A 22,910-nucleotide genomic window follows, 5' to 3' on the forward strand; every position below is an offset into this window, starting at 1 on the left:
TTCCCAGACCGTCCGCAGGCCGGATTGAGAAGGCGATTGGGCCGGATCCGGCCCAGAGGCCTTAGTTTGCCTACCCATGCACAAGAGCAACTCTCCATTCCAGTGGACTAGATGGGCCCCTTGGCTCCTCTTAGGTCCTTCTAAGACAGCTCCTCCCATCCTTCTCTCCCCCCCCCCCCCACGATGCTTCAATTTTGTTCCCATCCCCTCAGCTGCTCCCTTCATTAAAAACTCATTGCTGCACTGTTGATTATTTCTGCTATGCAAACGTGGCCAGCAGAAAATGCATTATTAATTTGACACGGGGAAGGCAGGTGGGGGGCAGAGAGGGGCGAGTTACACAAGTCCTGCTGTCCTTCTGACGTTAAACTTAAGCAGAGCACACACAGCTCCCTCCTCCGTCTGGATTCACACTACATAGGAACTGTGGAAGCTGTCGGCTGCCCAGTCAAACCATTGGCCCATATACCCCAGTATTGTCTACACCAGGGGTCAGCAAACTTTTCCAGCAGGGGGCCGGTCCACTGTCCCTCAGACCTTGGGGGGGGCGGACTATATTTGGAAAAGAAAAAAATATGAATGATAACCCAGAGATGCATTTTAATTAAAAGGACACATTCTACTCATTTAAAAACACACTGATTCCCAGACCGTCCATGGGCCAGATTGAGAAGGTGATTGGGCTGGATCCGGCCCCCGGGCCTTAGGTTGCCTACCATGGTCTACACCAGTGGTGTCCAAACTTTTTTCAAAGAGGGCCAGATTTGATGAAGTGAAGGGCCATGAGGGCTGACCAAAGTAGTGACATTTTTTAGGATTGAAGTTGTTGAGGGCTTTTTAAATGATTTTACCCCAGGAAATAAACTGCCACAGGGGCCGGATTAAACCAACCGACGGGCTGGATCAGGCCCCTGAAACGGACGGACTTTGGACATGCCTGGTCTACACTGGCTGGCAGCAGCTCTCCAGGGGTTCAGGCAAGGAGTCTCTCCCAGCCCCACCTGGGAGATGCTGGGGGTTGATTAAGGGGCCTTCTGCATTCCAAGCAGCTGCTCTAGCAAAGCCCCAGGGTAGATTCCAGAAATATAATCTCTGGAAAGACTTGAGGCCCATAAAGTTTTGGGGGCTGCTTGTGGGCTTCCCTCTGGGGCAGCTGGTTGGTGCCTGTGAGAGCAAGACGGGGCCCCTTTGGCCAGGCTCTTCTTATGGAGCCTCCAGGTCTGTTGTTGTTGTTTAGTTGTTTAGTCGTGTCTGCCTCTTCATGACCCCCTGGACCAGAGCACACCAGGCACTCCTGTCTTCCACTGTCGCAGTTTGGTGAAACTCATGCTGGTAGCTTCGAGAACGCTGTCCCACCATCTCGTCCTCTGTCGTCCCCTTCTTTCCCAACATCAGGGTCTTTTCCAGGGAGTCTTCTCTTCTCCTGAGGTGGCCAAAGTCTTGGAGCCTCAGCTTCAGGATCTGTCCTTCCAGTGAGCACTCAGGGCTGATTTCCTTCAGAATGGAGAGGTTGGATCTTCTTGCAGTCCATGGGACTCTCAAGAGTCTCCTCCAGCACCAGAATTCAAAAGCATCCATTCTTTGGCCATCAGCCTTCTTGATGGTCCAGCTCTTGCTTCCATACATCACTACTGGGAAAACCAGAGCTTTAACAATACGGATCTTTGTCGGCAAGGTGATGTCTCTACTAGAGGCAGTCTTTCTTGCTTCCTATGTCCATAGGTATATTTGGTCACTGTGAGAAGAAGAAGCTAAACTAGACAGCCCCCCTTGGGCCTGATCCAGCTACAGGGCTCTTTTTCATGTTCTTCTTCATTCAATCTGCACAACAACCCTGTGAGGTAGGCTAGGCTGAGAGGAAGTGATTGGCCCAAGGTCACTCAGGGAGCTTCATCGCTGAGCAGGGATTCGAACCCTGGTTTTCCAGGTCTTCGTCTGACACTACACCACACTGGCTTTCCGAGAGACCTTCTACTCTGAGGCAGAAAGGACAATTTACGCACCATCCATTATGCAACCATTTGAGTGCCTCCACTGCTCCTGACAGCCTTGGAACTTATTTCATACAGACATGGATTTCATTTTGTGCCAATCTGGGCATCTGAAGAGCTGATACCTATAGATATGTCTAAATTAAGAGGGAGGGAAAGATGGTTATCGAATCTGAATGTGAGCTGTTTCTTTTGGTCACCTTCACTTTCTCTGTTCAATTCTTATTAAAATCAAGACTAAATAAATAATTGCAACAGAGTGACTGGCTGATGGCCGAACCAAAAGTCTTGGAAGGCAGTGAGCTTTCCTTCTCTGCAGATTTCTAAATCAGGTGGCCACCTGTCAGGGATACTTGAGCTGCGAATCCTGCATCACAGAGGGAAGACTAGATGACTTTTGGGGTTCCCTTCCAACCCTACAATTCTATGAACAACGGCAGCAGCAGCAGCAGCAACAACAACTCTCCTCCAATGGAGGTTTTCCAGCAGATGCTGTATGATCACCCATCAGTGATTCGTTAGCTGTGATTCCGGTGCGACGGGGGTTGGACTAGATGACCCTCGGGTACCCCTTTCAACCCCACAATCCCAGGATTCTATAAGAGCGTGACTGGCTGGTGGCCTGTCGTTTCCCTCCCCCCCCCCCCAGCGACACTCGGCACACACCCAGCCCTCAGCGACACCCTCCGGCGAGTTCCCAAATCATGCCTGGTCGTGCCTTTTCGGGGAGGGGGCGGCGATGTTGGTTCTGCTTCGCCCGCCAGAGCTCCCCCTCCCGGTTCTCTCTTTAAGCCGAGACGGTGCAGCCTCGCCACCATTTAGCATCCCAGCCAAAGGACGTCCAGAGCCGTTGCCTTGGCGACGGCCGGGAAGTAAGGGTGCCTGGGAACGCGGTTGGGGGGGGGGAGTCTCCCATATATAGAGAGGGAGAGACTGACTCCGGGGCTGATGAGCTGCAGCTAAATTTAGGCGGAGGAGGGAAGGAGCAAGAGGCGCCGGGGATGTCATGCAGGGGGCCCCGGGCGAGATGGGCCCCGCCGGGGGGCGGCCACGGATCCTGCCCGGCCCTCCCTCTCCGCTCTCCACGCTGCTGCCGCCGCCGCCGCTGACCTCCAGAGGCAGGACGCTTTCAGCACCACCAGGTGAGCGGACAGCTCCCTCGAGGGACCCAGCGGCCTTAGCAAAGGATGGAGGAGGAGGATGCAGGGACCGGGTTGCCAAGGAAACGGGGTCCTTCCCGGGTGGGAGTGGGCTGGGAAGGAGGTCAGGGAGAGAATAACCTTCTCAGGGGAAGCAGCCTTGCAAGTAGAAGTCTCTGCTTCAACCCCCCTGGGGCATCTCCTCCAGGCAGGGTTGGTGAAACCCTGATGAGCCACTGCTGCCGGTCAGTGTAGGCAATATGGAGCTGGGTAGACCAATGGTCAGACTCAGTAGAAGGAAGGCAGCGTCCTCTGTTCCTGTGAGAGGGGTGGAGGTCTCATGGACAAGCTGGAAGATGTGTAGAGGAGAGCAAATCAGGGGGGAAGGGGAGAACCAGAGAATGGTAGAGTTGGAAGGGTACTCCAAGGGTCATCTAGTCCAACCCCCTGCAATGCAGGAATCCTACCCACAGGTGTCCCTGGGTGGGCTTGAACCACCAACCTTCTGGTTAAGAGCCAGACACCAGAGAATAATGCATACCGCTCTATTTGGGCCTTGGCCAGACCCTACCAGGAGTCCAGGGTCCAGTTCTGGGCGCCACAATTTAAGGAGGATATCGAGAAGCTGGAAGGTTGTTCAGAGGAGGGCAACCAAGATGATCCAGGGTCTGGAAACCAAGCCTTATAATATAATAATAATAATTTATTATTTATACCCTGCCCATCTGACTGGGCTTCCCCAGCCACTCTGGGCAGCTTCCAACAAAATATTAAAATACAGTAATGCATCAAACATTAAAAGCTTCCCTAAAGAGGGAGTTGGGGATGTTTAGCCTGGAGAAGAGATATGAGAGCCATCTTCCGTTATCTGAAGGGCTGTTACATGGAAGAGGGAGCCGGCTTGTTTCCTGCTGCTGGACCCAATCCAGTGGATTCCAAGGACAAGAAAGGAGATGTTGACTAAACATCAGGAAGATCTTTCTGAGCTGTTTGGCAGTGGGACAGACTTCCTCACAAGTTGGTGGACTCTCCTTCCTTGGAGGTTTTTAAGCAGAGGCTGGATGGCTCTCTGTCAGGGATTCTTCAGCCGTCATTGCAGGGGGTAGGACTAGATGACCCTTATGGCCCCTTTTGACCCTATGATTGTGTCTTACCTGCCCCGAAACTTGCCATAGCCAGTCTCCTCAGTTTAGGCTTATATATCTAGGAAGCAGCCTTGTACCGATTCAGAGCCTTAGGGTCCAGCTAGCTCAGTACTTGCTGCACTGACTGGCAGGCGCTCTCCGGGGTCTCTCCCAGCCTTAGCAGGAGGCACTGGGGATTGAACTTGAACTGGCCGCAGAGCAAGTGCTCTGACCACTGAGCCAGTAGCTCTTCCCCTTTACATAAAGCAAGTTTCCAGTCCTCATGGTTCTGAGTTGCAGAGTATACTGCGAGGCCTTAACAGCAGATGAGGAGGGAAAGTCGTATCTCACTTCCCACCACTTCTGCTTCCTTTCTGTAAAATCTGCAAACTTATTTATATTTAAAACTTTCATGCCCCACTCTCCATTGCAAGGGCAATTCCAGAGTGAGTTGCAAAGTAAAAATCAGTGGTATCTCCTGTTTTAATTCTGAAAACAACAGCCATGGAAGGTAGGGAAGACTGGGGAATGGGAGAGAAAGGGCAAAGGAGAGCAGGGGAGAAAGGTCAATTTCCCTAAAAATCACAGAATTGTATGTGCTTATTATGCCTTGTTTTATCCTGACCATAACAACTTTTTTGAGGCAGCAAAAGCAGAGAGGGTGTTTTTAAAGGGTCTCTTGCAAACTTCCTGAGAAGCCAGGGGCATGAACCAAGATCTCTCTTTTCATAAATATGTAAATTTTTAGCATCTCATCTTTGCAAAACCAGCCGTGCAAAGTAGGATAAGCCTGATGGAGGGATAGAACATGAAGGGCAGCCCTGCAGGCTCCAAGGGTGTTTTGGGTTTTGAACTGAAGCCTCTTGTCCCGATAAATGTGGACCTGCTCCCTTGTTTCCTTTTACAGCAACCCTGCAAGGTAGGACAGCCAGAGGGAGGAAGAGGGCTGGTGGAGATATTTGGGTTTTGGACACCAGTCACTTCCCAATAGATATTTAAATCCTCTGTATTATTATGGATACTTCAGTCAGTCAGTTTCTTAACTGCCTTTCTAAAAACAACAACAAACCGAAGGTAACTTATAAAAATATATAATATGCAGAGTTTAAAACCAGACAGTAAAACAACAATTTATCCATATAATATTAAAAAGCCATGCATGCAATCCAATTTTTAAAAAAGCAAATATCAAGACCAGCAGAAAAAGAAAAAGCAACCAGTCCCATCGATGAAAACAGCAAAGAAAATATTTGACACTGAGACGGACGCCAGTCCTTCCCTATAATGTTATCCTTTTGACAACAACCCTGTAAGGTAGGAGAGGCTGAGGAGCAGCAGAGGGAGACCAAGGAAGGCCTAATTCTTTGAACATCAAGGGCAACTGAACTCCTAAGAAGCTGCTTTCTGCAGAGTCAGGCCCTTGGTCCATACTGAGCAGCAGCAACTCTCACAGGTTTCAAACAAAGAGACCTTCCCACTCCTGCCTGGAGACATCCCTGGACCTTGAACCCATGACCTTCTGGGCTGCCACTGAACAACACCCCTTCAGGACCCCTGTCCTCATGGCAGGGGGTGGACTAGATGAGCCCCTGGGCGCCTTTCTGCAATTCTATTATTCTATCTGCAAATCCTTGTGCCTAACAATTGATCAGTCGGGTGAGCAGGAAGAGGCATGGTGGTTTTGCGGGGATGCCATCCCTTCCTGGTGCATTTCATTTTTCAACAAGGAAGTTAAAATATGTGGGGAGATGGAAGGGGAAAGGGGGGGCAGTCAGGCTGCAAATTGAGGGCCAGGCAAGGCCAGATGTTGGTGGGTTGGCAAGAGCAGGGAACCTTTACTTCTCCACAGGAACATTTGTGTGTTGGGTGGGGCTGGCGGTTCTTAGGAAGGTCTCAGGGCTTGGGAACAACCTCCCACCTACCCACCCACCAGCAACTGCAAACAGTTAAATCCTGACACAGGCTGCAAGCAGTTTCTATGGCGTTCTGCTTCCAATGGATCCTTCCTGGAAGCTCAGCATCGGGAGATGATTCAGGATAGGACCCATATCCTTAGTAGTGGGAGCATAGGGGGTTTGATGGATTGGCGGGGGGCTCCCTGTGGCTTCCTACCCCCTTTTCCCTAAAGCTTTGGGGACCCTCAGAGTCCAGACAGTAGCCTCTCTCTCTCTCTGCAGTCAGATCATAGCAGCTATCCTTGGATTAAAGATGTAAGGACGTAAGAAAAGCATGCTGGATACGGCCAAAGCGAGTCTATCCAGTCCAGCCTCCTGTTCTCACAGTGGCCAAATCCCCCTCAGGTCCTAGGAGTTCAGATAGGTGCCTCTGGGCCTGGAGGTTCCATAAAGACATCAGAAGAGTCTGGCTGCTGGATCAGGCCGAAGGGGGCCCGTCAAGTCCAGCCTCCTGTTCTCACAGTGGCCAACCAGATGTCTCTTTGGGGAAGCCTGCAAGCTGGACCCAAGCGCAAGAGCCCTTTCCTGTCTGCTGCCAGTCAGTGCAGACTATACTGGGCAGTGAGGGCCTCAGTGGTTTGACTTGGCATAAGGCTGCTTCCTGTGTCCCAGTCCCCAGTGAAAATAGGGGAACTCCTTGGGGGCTCAACACCCCCATTCTCCGAAGGCTCTGCTCTGCTGCCACACTTGGAAGCAGAGATTCTTCTGAATGCCAGTCGCTAGAAAATGCAGGAAGGGAGAGGGCTCTCGTGGTGGAATCCTGCCTGTGGGTTTACCCCAGTGGGCATCTGCTGGGCTAGATGCCCTCCCCCCTTTGGCCTGATCCAGGCTCTTCCTAGGTTCTTATGAACCTCCAAGCAGCAGCCAGCGGACAGCAAGGTTGAGCTACCAAAGACCACCAGCCAGGAGCCTGGGTTGATGGGCAAAGAATCAGGACCATGGAGAGAGCTTCAGGAGGGGAGCCTGAACACGGCTCAAAAATAAGAGGCAGCGTCCAGGGCTGGCATGTGAGGTTGCAGCTGAAGCGCATCAGGGGGTGTTGTGCACACACACACACACACACACACACCCCTCTCCCCAGGGCTGCCCTACTTGGTGTGCTTGTTCCTCCTTCTCCTTGCCAGTCTCGCTATGAGGAGACAGGAGAGGGGGCTGAAGTCCACACTCACCCAGTCTTGTCTCTGCCAGGGTGCTGGCATGGACTGGGTCCCAGATAGGAATGGGGGCATGAATGCAATGCAGGAGCAAGTCAGGAAGAGGAGGAAATCCAGCTGCAAAACAACACACATGAAAAACCCCACCTGGATTTTTTTGGGCACCTCCATCTTTCACTGGCAGAGAAGGGTTCAAGAGGGGCTTCTAAGGGCCTGGATATGCAGGGCTCAGCCTTGGGGTACAGGGTTGGGCCCAGGGAGGTGTACCTGGGACCTTCTCCCCCAGACCTGTGAGTGAAAGCACTTGCCAACTTTGCAACAATCTGTTCCTAGCGTTGCGTCTGACGTAAGAGAAGCACGCGGCCTCCTCTGCTCTGCGCTATGGGGAGGGGAGAGAGTCTACCTGCAAACCATCAAAACGAAAGCTGGGGGGGCGTCCTGTGGGGTTTGGGTCTCCTTGTGAGATTGGGCTTTAAAAGGCAGTGAATCCTGTAAATTAATTCTGACCCTTTTGAAAAAAACAAAGCAAAACACAATCTTTCTTCCATACTGAAACTCCTGCCGGTCAATTGACCCAAAAGTTTGGGTATCCTAAGAAAGCAAAGCATCTCTCAATCCCCTTTCTGCATCATTTTTACAGAACAGTCGAATTACAGGTTTGGAAGGGGCATCAAAGGGCCATCTAGTCCAACCCCCTGAAATGCAGGAACCACGGTTAAAGAATCTCTGACAGGCTGCCAATCCAAGCTCTGCTTAAAACCTTCCAAGGGAGGAGAATCTGCCACCTTCTGAGGGAGTCTGCCCCAGTGTCAAACAGCTCCTACTGGCAGAAAGTTCTTAATGATATTTAGTCAGACTCTCTTTTATTGCCATTTGAATCGATTGATTTGGGTCCTCCACTCTGGACTCCTCCCTGCAAAAAGCTTCAGTGGAGCTTTTAAAGGAGAGGTTGGATGCCCACCTGCCAGGGATTCTTCAGCTGTGAATCCTGAATTGCAGGGGGTTGGACTAGATGACCCTCAGGGTCCCCTCCGACCTTATAATACTCTGAGTCTATGAACACATTCTCAGGTGAGAGTGGCCTCTTTCCCCAAACACTGTCTATTAATAACCAAAGACAGACACGGTTTATCGGGAACGGGTGCAATTGTTCAATTATTGCTGCGGACGCAGTTTAAAAATAGAGCCGTGCTTCATCAGCCGAGCCATCTGGGCCTCGACAACACACCCACCCGCTCTCCTCACAGCTTTGCCACCAGCCCTGCTGAGGAACGCCCAGATCCGTGGGCCCAGATCAGGACAGGTAGCCTGGGAGGGAGTTGGGCGATCTCCTCCTCCAGTCTAAAGACCTGGAACAAGCCTTTAAACACGCATGGGAAATAAGCATGTGATTTGAAACTTTATAAGTGGTGTTTGCAACTTATTCCACAACAACAAACTGAGGCAGAGGGGGAAGGCTTACATATTACATTTTTTAAAAGGCCAAGTTTCTAGGCTTCGTGGTTGCAACTTCAGATTTTGAAGTGTGCAAGCCTTAGATCACATAGTTGAGCTGTGGAACTCCTTGCCACAGGAGGCATCGATAGCCGCCAACCTGGGTGGCTTTAAAAGAGGATTAGACACATTCGTGGAGGAGAGGGCTATCAGTGGCTACTAGCCACAATGCCCATGTCTGCCTGCACAGAGGGAGGCAGTCTGTGCTTTTGAATAGCCTTGTTGCTTAAAACCGCAGGAGGGCAGAGGGCTATTGCGTTCAGATCCTGCTCTTGGGATTCCCCTTGGGGCTACCGACTGCCCAGTGTGAGGGCAGAATGCTGGACTAGATGAGCCACAGGTCTGATCCAGAACGTTGCCTTTTTGACCTTCCTTTTCCTTCAAGCCCTTTCTCAGTCTCTGTGTGCCTTGGAATAATTCCCCGCTCCCTTTAGTTTTTTTGGGCTTTGCCACGCTGCGCTCTTTTGGGAGGGAGGGCGGGATATAAATTTAGCATCACAGATTGCAGAGCTGGGGTCTCCATCCAGTCCGCCTCTTGCTGTGCAGGAATCACAGCTCAAGAATCCCAGCGACAGAAGCCGGCAGGAACAGGCTCCCTGTTCTGTCAATTCCAGCACCCGATGTCTCCCAGTGCAGAGAAACATGGCTGTTACGTAAACCCCACTTTTCCTGTGTTTACACCTGCAGAGGTAGGTGTGTGTGTGTGTTAAAAAATTGATGCCTGTCTAGGCACAATACCCACTTAGTGAGAGCCTTCCCCCCCCCAATCCACGTCACCCTCTCCCTGAACCCACCACGCGAAAAGGATGCCAGTTTTAGCATCGGCAGGTCCCACACCACACCCCCACGCAGGCAGTTTAAAAACACACAGGCGCATGTCAGGAGCAGGATGAATAATGCTAATGTTTTTGCAGCATGGGGGAGCACCATGAAGATGATATTTTCTGCAGCCAGCGATCCCTGAGAACGGGGATGGGCGATGCTGGGCCCGCGATGAATTGCGAAGTGGGTGCAGGAATGGGAGCAAAAAAATGTTTCCTGGGAGCAGTTAATGTTCCTGCAAGCACAATTAACAGAGCACTTTCTGGAGACTCCAGGGTTCCCTGCGGGGCCGAGTGGCTGACACCATTGGTCTGTTACATCAAACATTCACAGAACAGAGCCTTGCAGGACCTTAAATGGGCCTGTTCTGCCACAAAGGCAGCTGTGGGACCCTGAGCTGCTTTCTCAGTGGCTATGGGTTCACAACCTGGACTCTTCTCCATGGCATCTGGTGCCACAATAAGCCTGCAAGTGCTTAAGGGGCAACAGAACTCACAGCATAATGGAATCATAGAGTTGTATGTGTTCCCAGGGCTCACCCCCAGCAATGCAGAATTCACAACTGAAGCATCCCTGGCAGATGGCTATCCAACCTCTGTTTAAAAGCCTTGAAGGAAGGAGAGTCCACCGCCTTCCATGGGAGACCGTTCCACTGTTGAATCTTGAAATAATACTCTTGAATTCTAGCATAATATTCCTTCCTTCTCCTCCCAGCCCACCTTCCGCTCCTCTCTCCAGCGTCCTTGGATGTACAGAAAGTAGAACTGGCATCCTCTAGCATCTAGTCTCGTTCCCAGGGACTGGGGTCCTGATCCCAGGAGATCAAAGCCGCTAAGCATAACACCCACAGTCCAAACAAGTCAGGTCCAGAGCATCAGTCTTGGTCCAAACCTGGAGCAGAGGCAAGGTCACCAGAATAAGGTTGGGTGTGTGTGGCTGGAGTGAAGAGCAAAATGCCCAAATCCTGCGTCTTGTATGCTTTAGTTGGGATTCCTGCACTTCAGAGGGTTGGGCTAGATGACCCTTAGAGTCCCTTTCAGCTCTGCACTTCTGTGATTCTATAATTCTGTGATTCCTGAAGGTCCACGATCTTCCTCGGGGGGCTCTGTGAGTGTCACCAGGTAAGGGCTGGACACGACTCCAAGAAAGGTCTCTCTATCAAGCCCCAGAGCACTAGTTGTGATTTGGCAAGTGGGTGCAGTTTTCACAGTGAAGATTTAGGCATAAAAGGCTTAAAAATAAAGGAAAGGAGCGACAACCGCCTTGTGGTTGCACAATTGCATTCTCAAATTTTGACACTTCTCTGCTTTTACCGTTTGAAGATAAAATGCTTCCGTTTTGTGGAACAGACAGCCTCGTCGCTGCTCCCGTTTCATCTTGTCTGCTTATTGCCTGGGTAGCAACTCGCACCCGGCTCCAACCATAGCCCTGTCTGCCAACTGGTGCAGGGTGGACCTGGCATGGAGTCAGCGGGGAAGGGTTCCCAAACTGGCCTCTGGTGGATGTAAAAGAGAGCGCTGGAATAGTTTGCTGGCAAAAGGTCCCAGATTCGGTCCCCTTTGGCATCTGCAGGTAAGTTTGGGCAAAGACCCCCCTGCCTGGAATATCCTGGAGAGCTGCTGCTGCCAGCCAGTGAAGGCCGAACTCAGTAAGATGGAACCCAATAGTCCAGCTCAGTATAAGGCAGCTCTCCTCAGGGAAACTCTTTATTCTGAATCACGAGGACTAGAATCCTGCTTTGCTTTTGAAGGGAGGGCCCCATGTCAGTGGCAGAGGCCCTGCTTGGCATGCAGAAGGCCCAGCTGCAATCCCCACTAGCAGCTTCTCCAAGAAAGGCTGGAAAAACACCCTTTCCCTGCGTGAAACCCTGGGGAGCTGCTGCCAGTCAGAACAGGCAACACTGAATATTCAGCCACTTATTATTGAGGGGAAGTGCGTGGAACAGGTCTCGGTGTTTCAATGGAGCTGAGTGACGACCTAACCTGGGGAGAAAACAGCAAATACCTGATGAAGAGAGCACAGCAGGTTATATTTTCTGAGAATCCTCCGGAAAAAACAATCTCTCAAAGGACCTCTTGATGGCATTTTACCACTGTGCTGTGGAGAGGGTATTAACTTATGGTCTGTGTGTGTGGTTTGGGAGCTGCATGGTCAGGGAAAAAACAGTGCTGTCCAGGGTTGTAAAGACTGCGGAGAGAATAATTGGGTGCCCTCTTTCCACCTTGGATCAAATCTATGCTTCCAGGTGCGACAAGAAAGCTGCAGAGATAGCACAGGATAGTGTGCACCCCGGAAATGATCTCTTTCAGCTTCTGCCTTCTGGAAGAAGGTACAGGGTTAGAAAGGCCAGGACTAGCCGCCTGAGAAACAGTTTCTACGCAAATGCAGTTCTGGTTCTAAATGCAGCATAAGGGGTCTCTATTGCATAGTGTATTTTAAAATGGGGTTTCAGAGTTTTTAGGGGTTTTTGAACGTTTTATGTAGTTTTTCAGTTTCATTGTTCTGCATGGGACAATGACAATAAAGATATCGTATATCATATATATATGGCACTAACCCGGCCTCATGTGTCTCCCCCTCCGCAGACTCGGAGCCGCTGCCCGGGCCCTGCGAGCGCTAACATGGCGAAGGACAACTCGGCCTTCTCCTCCATCCATGAGCCCCTGGCACCCGAAGCCAAGGTCCCGGGGCCCCAGCTCAAGCCGGCAGCCCTGCGGCGCCTGGGTGAGGAGCCCGAGAAGGCGGAGAAGAAGCGGGGTCGCCAGCGGTACGTGGAGAAGGACGGCAAGTGCAACGTCCAGCATGGCAACGTCCACGAGACCTACCGCTACCTGACGGACATCTTCACGACGCTGGTGGACCTCAAGTGGCGCTTCAGCCTGTTGGTCTTCATCCTGGCTTACGCCAGCACCTGGTTGTTCTTTGGCCTCATCTGGTGGTTCATCGCCTACTGCCGAGGAGACCTGGACCACCTGGGCGACGACGCCTGGACGCCCTGCGTCAACAACCTCAATGGCTTCGTCTCGGCCTTCCTCTTCTCCATCGAGACGGAGACCACCATCGGCTACGGCCACCGGGTCATCACGGACAAGTGCCCCGAGGGAATCATCCTGCTCTTGCTGCAGGCCATCTTGGGCTCCATGGTCAACGCCTTCATGGTGGGCTGCATGTTCGTCAAGATCTCTCAGCCCAACAAGCGGGCCGAGACGCTGGTCTTCTCCTCGCACGCCGTGGTCTCCCTGCGCGACGACCGCCTCTGCCTCATGTTCCGCGTGGGGGACCTGCGCAACTCACACATCGTGGAGGCCTCCATCCGAGCCAAGCTCATCAAGTCCAAGCAGACCCAGGAAGGGGAGTTCATCCCCCTCAACCAGACGGACATCAACGTGGGCTTCGAGACCGGAGACGACCGCCTCTTCCTGGTCTCCCCGCTCATCATCAGCCATGAGATCAACGAGCACAGCCCCTTCTGGGAGGTCTCTCGGGAACAGCTCAAGAAGGACGACTTTGAGATCGTGGTCATCCTGGAGGGGATGGTGGAGGCCACAGGTAGGTGGGGGAGGGGGGGCGGGAGGGAGGGAGGGAGGGAGCGGACCCCCCAAATTATCCAACCCATAAGCCAACTTATATATGGCCACTGGAAACTTTCCTTTCCCACCAGGACCCGTCCACGCAATTGAGGACACCTTTCCACAATGGTTAATCGATGTCTGGATTTTTTCCACTTTTTATAAGGTTTTTAATTGTACAGTTTTGTGGTTAATTGCTATAAACAGCTGAGAGAGAGAGAGATGATGATGATGATGATGATGATGATGATGAATTTCCAGCCTTTTCTCCTGATGGGACGAAAGGCAGCTTACAGACAGAAACAAGAACCGCTAAAAACATAGAAAATTTGATTATTAAAATACAATTAAACATTGAGAAAATATAAAACTATATACTCATATGAGCTCTATTAAAACCAACCATTAATTGCAATAAAAGCAGCATGGCCCCAGGCCTTAAAAGCAGTCAGTTCCCAAACGCATGTTGGAACAAGAAGGTTTCCACCTTCCAGTGGAAGGGAAGGACAGCAAGGAGCTTCTCCAGGGAGGCAGCTCCAAAGTTGTCTGGCAGCAGCCACCACCAAGAAGGCCCTGGGAGAACAGGCTGCTGGACTAGAGAGGCCTTGGGCCTGATCCAGCACGCTCTTCTTGCATTCCTAAGGCAGCTTCTTGTGTTCCTAATGAGCCTCAGCACCTCGCCCAGCGACGCTCCTGCAGGTGAGCTCATGGGACTGAGCTGGGATAGAAGGCCCTAGGCCAGGGGGAGGCAACCTAAGGCCCAGGGGCCAGATGTGGCCCAATCACCTTCTCAATCTGGCCTGCAGATGGTCTGGGAATCAGGGTGTTTTTACATGAGTAGAATGTGTGCTTTTAAATGCATCTCTGGGTTATTTGTAGGGCATAGGAATTCGTTCATTTTCTCTCTCCAAAATATAGCCCAGCCCCCCACAAGGTCTGAGGGATGGTGGATGGGCCCATGGCTGAAAAAGCTTGCTGCCCCCTGCCCTAGGCAGTCCCTAAGCTAGAACTGGGCTCATGAGTAGATGGGCAGCCAGAAACTGCCTTATCCCGAGTGAGACCATTGGTCCTCTGGGGAAATCGATCTCTGGGCTAGACCGAAGGAGCCGTAGCTCAGACAGCTTTACGATCCGCATCAATCACTTACAGCGGGTCCGGCACGCTTCCTCCAGAACTGCGCAACAACTCCCAAGGAGCCCTGCTGTCTTCTCTCAGTCACGGCTTTTTAGCAGAGTAGAAACACGCAGCGTATAAAGCAGTCTTGCTTCTTGTAAGCACACATAGACAGGTGTGCCTATATACAGCTCTTTATTAAAACATTACAGCAAACAAAGGTCCGTCACTGCAGGCAGCCATTGCTGCAAACATGTCTCCCTCTCAGATACACAGAGGGAAGAAGTGAAAGTACAGGGAAAAACTCCTCCTTCTTAGCTTCTAAAAGCTTCTGTCTCCGCCCAGCTTCTGTAAGCTGACGTTAGCAGGTGACACACACCAGGGGAATTTAACCAGATAAATTCTGAACCATCACACCCCCCCTTGTGTCCCTGCGTGATACCTGTGCAACATCTTCAGTAACACCTTGTGAGATCGATCCCTTCCCCAATGCCTTGTGCCCTCCCTTGGCAAACCTGTTTGGCATTTGTGGAACCACCTCACAGCTCTCAGAATCGCACTGTGCGAAACTTACCCACGCACCTGTGGCCTGATACCTCTCTGGTGGGATACCTTTCGTTGTGCGACTGGACCTCCTAGGCACAAACTCAGGTGTTCCCCCTGACTCACTTTGATCGGCAGGTGTATCCGCTGCATCGTGGACTCCACCCTCTGACTTAAAGCGTCTTCGAATCCTCTCCATTACACTCACAGGAGAACTAGGCTGACTCTTGGGCAGTCTCATAACAGCTTGTGGAGATGCCACATCCTGCTCTTGACCCTGGTCAGTGACCTGGTCGTCATCAGCAGCCTCAGCCTCTGCTTCCGCCTCATCAGAGCTGTCTTCTGGGTCAGAGAGACAATCTGAGAGAACATCACGCCTGACAGGAGTCTTTGACTTTACCTCCTCCTCTAAGAACTCAGCGTGTTTACTGATCAGCACCTTACTCTGATCACCTGACGGGTAAGCAAAACGCCATGCAGGGCATCTGGCTCATACCCACAGAAGATCATTTTCTGGACTTTGGCTCCATCTGGCCCTTGCAAAGCCTTAGGCAAAGCGACAAGCGCAGGAGTCCCAAAAGTCCGCAGAAAGTGAACCTGGGGTTTGCGGCCATTTAACAAAGAAAACGGTGTGTCACCTACCAGTGAATTGTAGACACGATTCCAGGTGAAAGACACAGCCCTAGTAGCCTCCACCCAAAACTCAGGAGGCAACCTGGCTTCTTTCAGCATCACCTGTGCAGCCTTAACCAGAGCCTCACTCCTCAGCTCTGCCACCCCCCCTTGCTGGGGTGAATTAACTGTGTGGCGTATCCCTCTCTTCTGCAAGAACTTCTGCAACGCAGAACCAGTGTACTCAGCATTTCTGTCACTGATGATCGCTTGAACCCTGGTGGAGAACCTCTGTTCCACCCCCTCAATCCAGCTCTTGATCAGCTGTGCTGCATCCTCCCTGGATTTGAGACCGTGAGCCCAGGAACTCTGCGAGAAATTATCCAAAAAAGTTAGGAGAAACCTGGCCCCCCCTAGACTTGGTTCCTTGACAGGACCGGCCAAATCTATGTGTACCAACTCAAAAGGTTTAGTGGCCACACGTTCCACCTTTGGGTAACTGCACCCTCTCACCTTTGCTTGCTTGCAAGTGGCACAATTAATGGCACTTTGACAATTTCTAATCTTACAACCTGTAACAACCTCAGGTAACACCTGCAAATCCTCTAAAGGATTGTGAATCGTTCTCTGATGCCATACGCATGCACATGTAACATTATGAGCGGGAATTGTAGCACGCTGGTTGGGAACTGTAGCACGCAACGCTTGTGCTTTCTCAACCTTCCCCTCACCTCCAAGAGACGTTTTAAGAATGAAAAGGTCATTCTGTCCCTTCCGCACTTTGGCCAGTAACCTCCCCCCCTTGGAGATTGTGCAGACATCATTTTCAAAACAAACTTTGAACCCCTTATTCAACAAATAAGGCACAGATAACAAACAGTGATGAACGTCCGGAACAACACAAAAATCCACCATCTCCTGTAAAATAGAAAGATAGACATTAGCACATTTGTGAACTCTAGTTTTCTGTCCATTCGCGAATTTAATAGTTTGCCCCTTCGGAACTGCTGTGCAATTCCACCTCTCGACTGCAGGGGTCTCTGGAACCATGTTGCGGTTAGCTGCAGAGTCTATAACAAGGCTGAAATTTTCCACTCGGCCGTCTTCAAACACCGCCATACTCGCAGAAACTTGATAAGACTCTTCCTGTTGTTTACCACGACCACCTGGCTCAGCTCCACGCCTGCCTGTCTTCCCAGGCCTGTTGCCATGGAAACCTGCCTGATTCCCATGGGAAAAGTCCTTGGAAACATCCTGCCTCGGCTCTCTGCTCCGGTGGGGGCAACTGCCACGCCGATGTTGAACTCCAGTGGAAAAACACTGCCCGGGGCTCCTCCCAGCTGGCCTGGCCTTCCTCCTTCTGGAACGGCTTCTCCCACCAGTCTGGCCCCCCCTGAAGCTCCTCTCTGCTTCAGCACAAAGCGAAAGTTGTTTAAACTTGCCTTTGGAACTCTTCGCCCCCCCGATCTGCTCACTAGCGCTCCTAGAGGCTAAGACATCGGGAACAGGGCCTGCCAGTTCAGCCTCTCCAGGGCTCAGTCCATCACACAGACGTGTAGAAGCATTGCAACAGCTCCCCAACACTGTCCCAGCCCCCATTGGGCTTTCTGGGCATCCTTCAGCCCCCCCAGGGCTTCCTCCAGGGCTTTGGCCTTTCGCTGACGCCTCACACAAGCCCTTCAGCAAATTCCAGGCAGCCCACGCTGTCGTTACGCCCTCCAAATGAGGCCTCAGTGATGCATCAACGCATGCTCTGAGCATCTCTAGCTCTTGCTGCAGCCTCTGGCTATCTTCAGCCAACACAGCCCCACAGCTTGCTTCACCAGCTCCAGCTGCTGGCCGGCTAAGGGGTGATTTTGGCTCCCATTGGTTTGCTGCCCAGAGCCCTTCAACCAAGAACCATCCCCTTATTTGTCTGGACCACGTTGCCCAACTCTTTAGAGTGAGCTTTTCCAGCGGTATAATCTGGCTTTCAGCCATCTTCTCCCGTTCTCCCAAGGTGCCCCAAGCTGTACTTACTCCGTACCAGCTTCCTCTGGCCTTCCCTTCCGTGGAGAAACGATATTTCAGCTGCGTCTCAGCTCCCAGCTTTTAGCTGCTTTTTCAGCTCCAGCTCTCTGTGTATCAGAAGCTCTCACTGCCTCTCGGAAGCAGGCAATTAATCATCTGCTCTCCAGCACCCAGTCAGCTCCCGTTGCGCTCCTCAGCCGCAGACCGCTGACTTCAAAGCATTCCTGGAGCTCACACCGACTGCTTTACGAGCGTTTTCTGACACTCCATAACCTCTGGGGAAATCGATCTCTGGGCTAGACCGAAGGAGCCGTAGCTCAGACAGCTTTACGATCCGCATCAATCACTTACAGCGGGTCCGGCACGCTTCCTCCAGAACTGCGCAACAACTCCCAAGGAGCCCTGCTGTCTTCTCTCAGTCACGGCTTTTTAGCAGAGTAGAAACACGCAGCGTATAAAGCAGTCTTGCTTCTTGTAAGCACACATAGACAGGTGTGCCTATATACAGCTCTTTATTAAAACATTACAGCAAACAAAGGTCCGTCACTGCAGGCAGCCATTGCTGCAAACATGTCTCCCTCTCAGATACACAGAGGGAAGAAGTGAAAGTACAGGGAAAAACTCCTCCTTCTTAGCTTCTAAAAGCTTCTGTCTCCGCCCAGCTTCTGTAAGCTGACGTTAGCAGGTGACACACACCAGGGGAATTTAACCAGATAAATTCTGAACCATCACAGGTCCATCTACCTATGCTTTGCCTGCACTGACTGGCAGTGGCTTTCTTGAGTTTCAGACTCTGGGGTTTCTCCAAGCCCTTCCCAAAGATGCCGGGGGGATTGATCCTGGGACCTCCAGTGCTGGTTTCTACAGGCCCCCCCCAAATAAACCAAGGTTCTAGTCCTCATGTTTCTGAGTCAGGCTATAGGTCCTTCTCACAGCACTGAGCTGTGGCTGGTGGTGTGCAAATGAACCCAGAGTCTCATGAACTTTCAGGGGGGGCTTCCCTCTCAGGGGGTCCCCATCCTTTTCTTCACCTCCCAGGACCCTCCAGCACTGACTTCTCTCCCCTTCTCTGCCCTGTGTGCACCTACATAAGCCTCCTGGTCTGGGGGCTCCTTGCAAAGGCTTCTGGCTCACGGATGGCGTGCCGGGGGGTGTCAGGCTTTGAAGATCACTGGGCTTGGTTGGGGTGGGCTGGGGGGGAGGGGGGAAGACTCAAAGGACCAGCAGACGACCCCCCAATGGTCTGGCTCCGTATAAGGCAGCTTCCTATTTAAATCAGAACCATGAGGACTAGAACTTAATTTTTTTAGATGAAAGCCTCCATGGCAGAACAGCTGCTCTGCATGCAGAATGTCCCAGGTGGAAGTGGGGCTGCTTGCTCTTTCTGAAAACCTGGAGGGCCGCTGCTGCCCGTCTGTGCATACAGTACTGAGCTAGGTTGCTTCTGCTGCTTAAACTCAAGTCAAAGCTGAGGTCCTCCTTCAAGGGCCTTCTGGCGGTTCCCCCGCTACGAGAAGCCAAGTTACAGGGAACCAGGCAGAGGGCCTTCTTGGTGGTGGCACCCGTCCTGTGGAACGCCCTCCCACCAAATGTCAAAGAAATAAACAACTACCTGACATTCAGAAGAGATCTGAAGGCAGCCCTGTTCAGGGAAGCTTTTAATGTTTAATAGGTTATTGTATTTTAATATTGCGTTGGAAGCCGCCCAGAGTGGCTGGAGAAACCCAGCCAGATGGGCGGGATATAAATAATAAATTATTATTATTATTATTATTATATAAAGTGTTGGTGTGCTTTGAAAACTGGGGCAAGTGCTCTGCAGTTTCTCTCTTGGCTGCACAATTTAGGGGGACAATGAAGCCATTTTCTGTTTATTAAGCTGCTTGGGGCTATATAGACATTCAGTTGGCTAAGAATTTCTTCCTTTGATAGCATTTTTGCCTGGTTTATCCTGGTTTTCCCCTTTAATGACCACCCAAAAGATGGAGAAGATTGTTCTGTGGAGCACCCTGAGACCTCTGGATATAGGGCAGTATATAAATTCAATAATAAATGAATAATAATAATAATAATAGGTGGACCCAGCAGTCAGTATATAAATCTAATAAGTAAGTAACTAAAGTGGGGAGCATTCCTCAGGTGGCAGCAGTGGGGCAGGCAGGGTGCCTCCTCTTGGCCTTCCGCCGCCTGAGGCAGGTGATTCAGCTCGCCTCATCGGTGGGCCGGCTCTGCTCTTTGCGTATGAAGAAGCTCAGCAGAAGATGTGACTTGACTTAGGCAGGGGCAGCAAACTTTTTCAGCAGGGGGCCGGTCCCTCAGACCTTGTGGGGGTCAGACTATATTGGGGGGTGGTGAACGAATTCCTATGCCCCAGAAATAACCCAGAGATGCATTTTAAATAAAAGCACACATTCTACTTATGTAAAACCACGCTGATTCCTGGACCGTCCACGGGCTGGATTAAGAAGGCGATTGGGCCGAATCCGGCCCCCGGACCTTAGTTTGCCTACCCATGACTTAGGGAAACGGTGGGAAGCTCATGTAAGATAGATCCCTGTCGCAATAGGCAGGGAGTTCCAAAGGGTAGCTAAAAAGGTTAAGGGAGCCCTGAACATTAGGTCCAGTCATGGCCGGCTCTGGGGTTGCGGCACTCATCTCGCTTTATTGGCCGAAGGAGCCGGTGTACAGCTTCTGGGTCACGTGGCCAGCATGACTAAGCCACTTCTGGCAAACCAGAGCAGCGCACGAAAACACCGTTTACCTTCCCGCCAGAGCGGTACCTATTTAACTAGTTGCAATTTGACGTGCTTTCAAACTGCTAGGTGGGCAGGAGCAGGGACCGAGCAACGGGAGCTCACCCCGTCGCGGAGATTCGAACCGCTGACCTTCTGATCGGCAAGTCCTAGGCTCTGTGGTTTAACCCACAGCGCCACCCGCGTCCCTAAAAGGGTAGCTACTGCCACATATAAGATGGGTTTCATGCCAAGGCATTACATGGCACCAGCTCGGCCGGTTGAACGTCCACCTCCATCTGAAGGTGGTGTTTGGTGACTCTGCCCGTCCTGACTCAGTTTCCCCACTTTCTCTGCTTTGACCCCCCCAGGGATGACCTGCCAAGCGCGAAGCTCGTACCTGATGGACGAGGTCCTGTGGGGCCACCGCTTCATGTCCGTCCTCTCTCTGGAGGACGGCTTCTACGAAGTGGACTACAACAGCTTCCACCAGACCTTCGAGGTGCCCACGCCCAGCTGCAGCGCCCGGGAACTGTCCGAGGCGGCCGCCCGCATGGATGCCCACCTCTACTGGTCCATCCCCAGCCGGCTGGACGAGAAGGTGGAGGAAGGGACCACCGAGAAAGCGGCGGTGGAGGAGGACGCGGACAAGGAGAGGAACGGGAACCTCGCCAGTGCCGAGAGCGAGTCCAAGGTCTGAGGGGGCCATGGGGAGAGGTGGCCAGGCCAGGCCAGGAGGCCCCGCTCCAGGCACGCTTCCCAGCGAGGAGGAAGCACGGACAAGCCGCAGAGAGAGCAAGGCGACAGGGCAGGTGGCCGGAGAGCGGAAGGAGGATGTGGGGCTTCATCGACGGAGCAGAGAAGGGGCCCCGGAAAGGATTCTTAACGACCCCCTTAAAAACCAGCTGTTCTCCCAAAACTCCAGATATCGTCAGACTCCAACGCCCAGCAGCCTGGATTTTGGACGGAGGGAGCTGTCATCCGTCGGGGAGGACCTGGGGTTGGGAAGGTTTGCCTTTGACACACACACGCAACCCCTGACATTTGTATCTGTACAGCCAGCCAATAAACCTGGGCAATAACGAGGAAGGTGGAGTCTTGACTGGGGATCCTGGAGGTGGTCCAACTACATGGGAGACTCTGGGGCTGGGGGGGGGGGTCTTTTGCAAGGGGGTGGAGAAAGGATGGGAGGCTGGCCAAGAGCCACCCCTATGAACACGCCTGCCTTCCTCACAATCACAGAACTGTCAATTTGGAAGGGATTTCTAAGGGTCCTCAACTCCCTGCAATGCAGGAATCACAGCTAAACCATCCCTGACAGATGGCCAGCCAACCTTCATTTAAATAACTTCCCTTGGAGCAGGGTATAAATAATAAATTTATTATTATTATTATTATTATTATTATTATTATTATTATTATTATTATTGTCAGATGCAGGTCTGCAGAAAGATGCAGGTCTCCGTTGACAGTGAACGCTTTATTTAGGTTACAGGTAGGTAGTTGGTCTGCCATAGTCAAAACAAAATAAAAAAATTCCTTCCAGTAGCACCTTAGAGACCAACTAAGTTTGTTCTTGGTATGAGCTTTCGTGTGCATGCACACTTCTTCAGATACAATGCCAATAACAAACTTAGTTGGTCTCTAAGGTGCTACTGGAAGGAATTTTTTAAATTTTGTTTTGACTACGGCAGACCAACATGGCTACCTACCTGTAACTAGTTTCAGAAATAATTTCAGAAATAGACTGGAAAGAGAAGTTGCTGAATTGCAACTTATCACCAAACTTAAAACCATGGAGAGACCTGATCTGAATAGAGACATTGGATTCTTCTCTCATTATACACGATAAAGCTATTTTTAGCCATCTCACCCCTTGCTTTTTCCTGTAAGACCAATTGCAGTCACTAACAGTCGTCAACAGGTTTACCACACCCACCAGCCAATCATCCATTCCCACCCCCCTTCTGAGTAATCCCCCTCCCCACCCTCCCACTACATAGAAGGGTCTGGAAACTTCTGTTTCAGTGTATCAGAAGAAGTGTGCATGCACACGAAAGCTCACACCAAGAACAAACTTAGCTGGTCTCTAAGGTGCTACTGGAAGGAATTGTTTTATTTTGTTTCTTAGTCAGGAAATGGCATGCAACTCAGCAACACTTTGCAGCAGATTTTGTACCTATGGAGCAGTGGCCAGAACTGAAGGTCCCCCCCCCCCTTTCTAAGGCTCCTCCTCTCCCAGCTGTTTCCCAAGCAGTCTCAAATTGTGTCTGCGCACCTCTGGCCCGTTCTGCTCTTTTCGTTTCTCTGCGTGTCCTGGGAGGACAACGATGAGGGGAGCTTGTCGCAGCAGAACAGGGAGACTCACTTAATTCTTCAGCAGCCCCCTGGCCCCCTCCTTTGCTTCAGCCTCGGAGTCTGAACTGCTCTCTGACACAGGTTCTTGCTGCTCACTAAAGCCTGTTGTCCCTTAAGCATCCGACCCTCCTGCCAATCTTCTCCCTCTGACCTCTTCCTCGGTGCCCCACCATCAATCCCCGGATTCTAAGCCTTACTCCTCTGGGGGTTCCCTTGGGGGTTCCCCGGCTGGTGCCTCCCCCAACTCCTCTTCATCCAGCCAGTCTCTGACATGAAGTTCCCAAACCATCTTCC

At 51.6% G+C, this 22,910-nt stretch overlaps 1 protein-coding gene across 1 annotated transcript; it reads left to right on the forward strand.

Moving 5' to 3' along the window:
* The first annotated feature begins 2,629 nt into the window (after positions 1-2,629).
* Positions 2,630-21,347, forward strand: KCNJ9 (potassium inwardly rectifying channel subfamily J member 9). The gene is made up of 3 exons (XM_081891739.1): positions 2,630-3,133; positions 12,265-13,228; positions 20,630-21,347. The coding sequence occupies exons 2-3, from the start codon at positions 12,301-12,303 to the stop codon at positions 20,956-20,958; spliced, it is 1,257 nt and encodes a 418-aa protein (XP_081747865.1). The 5' UTR covers positions 2,630-3,133; positions 12,265-12,300; the 3' UTR covers positions 20,959-21,347.
* Positions 21,348-22,910: the final 1,563 nt, after the last annotated feature.

This window comes from Podarcis melisellensis, assembly GCF_964234715.1.
Source record: "Podarcis melisellensis genome assembly, chromosome: 16".
In the NCBI taxonomy this organism is placed as follows: Eukaryota; Metazoa; Chordata; class Lepidosauria; order Squamata; family Lacertidae; genus Podarcis; species Podarcis melisellensis.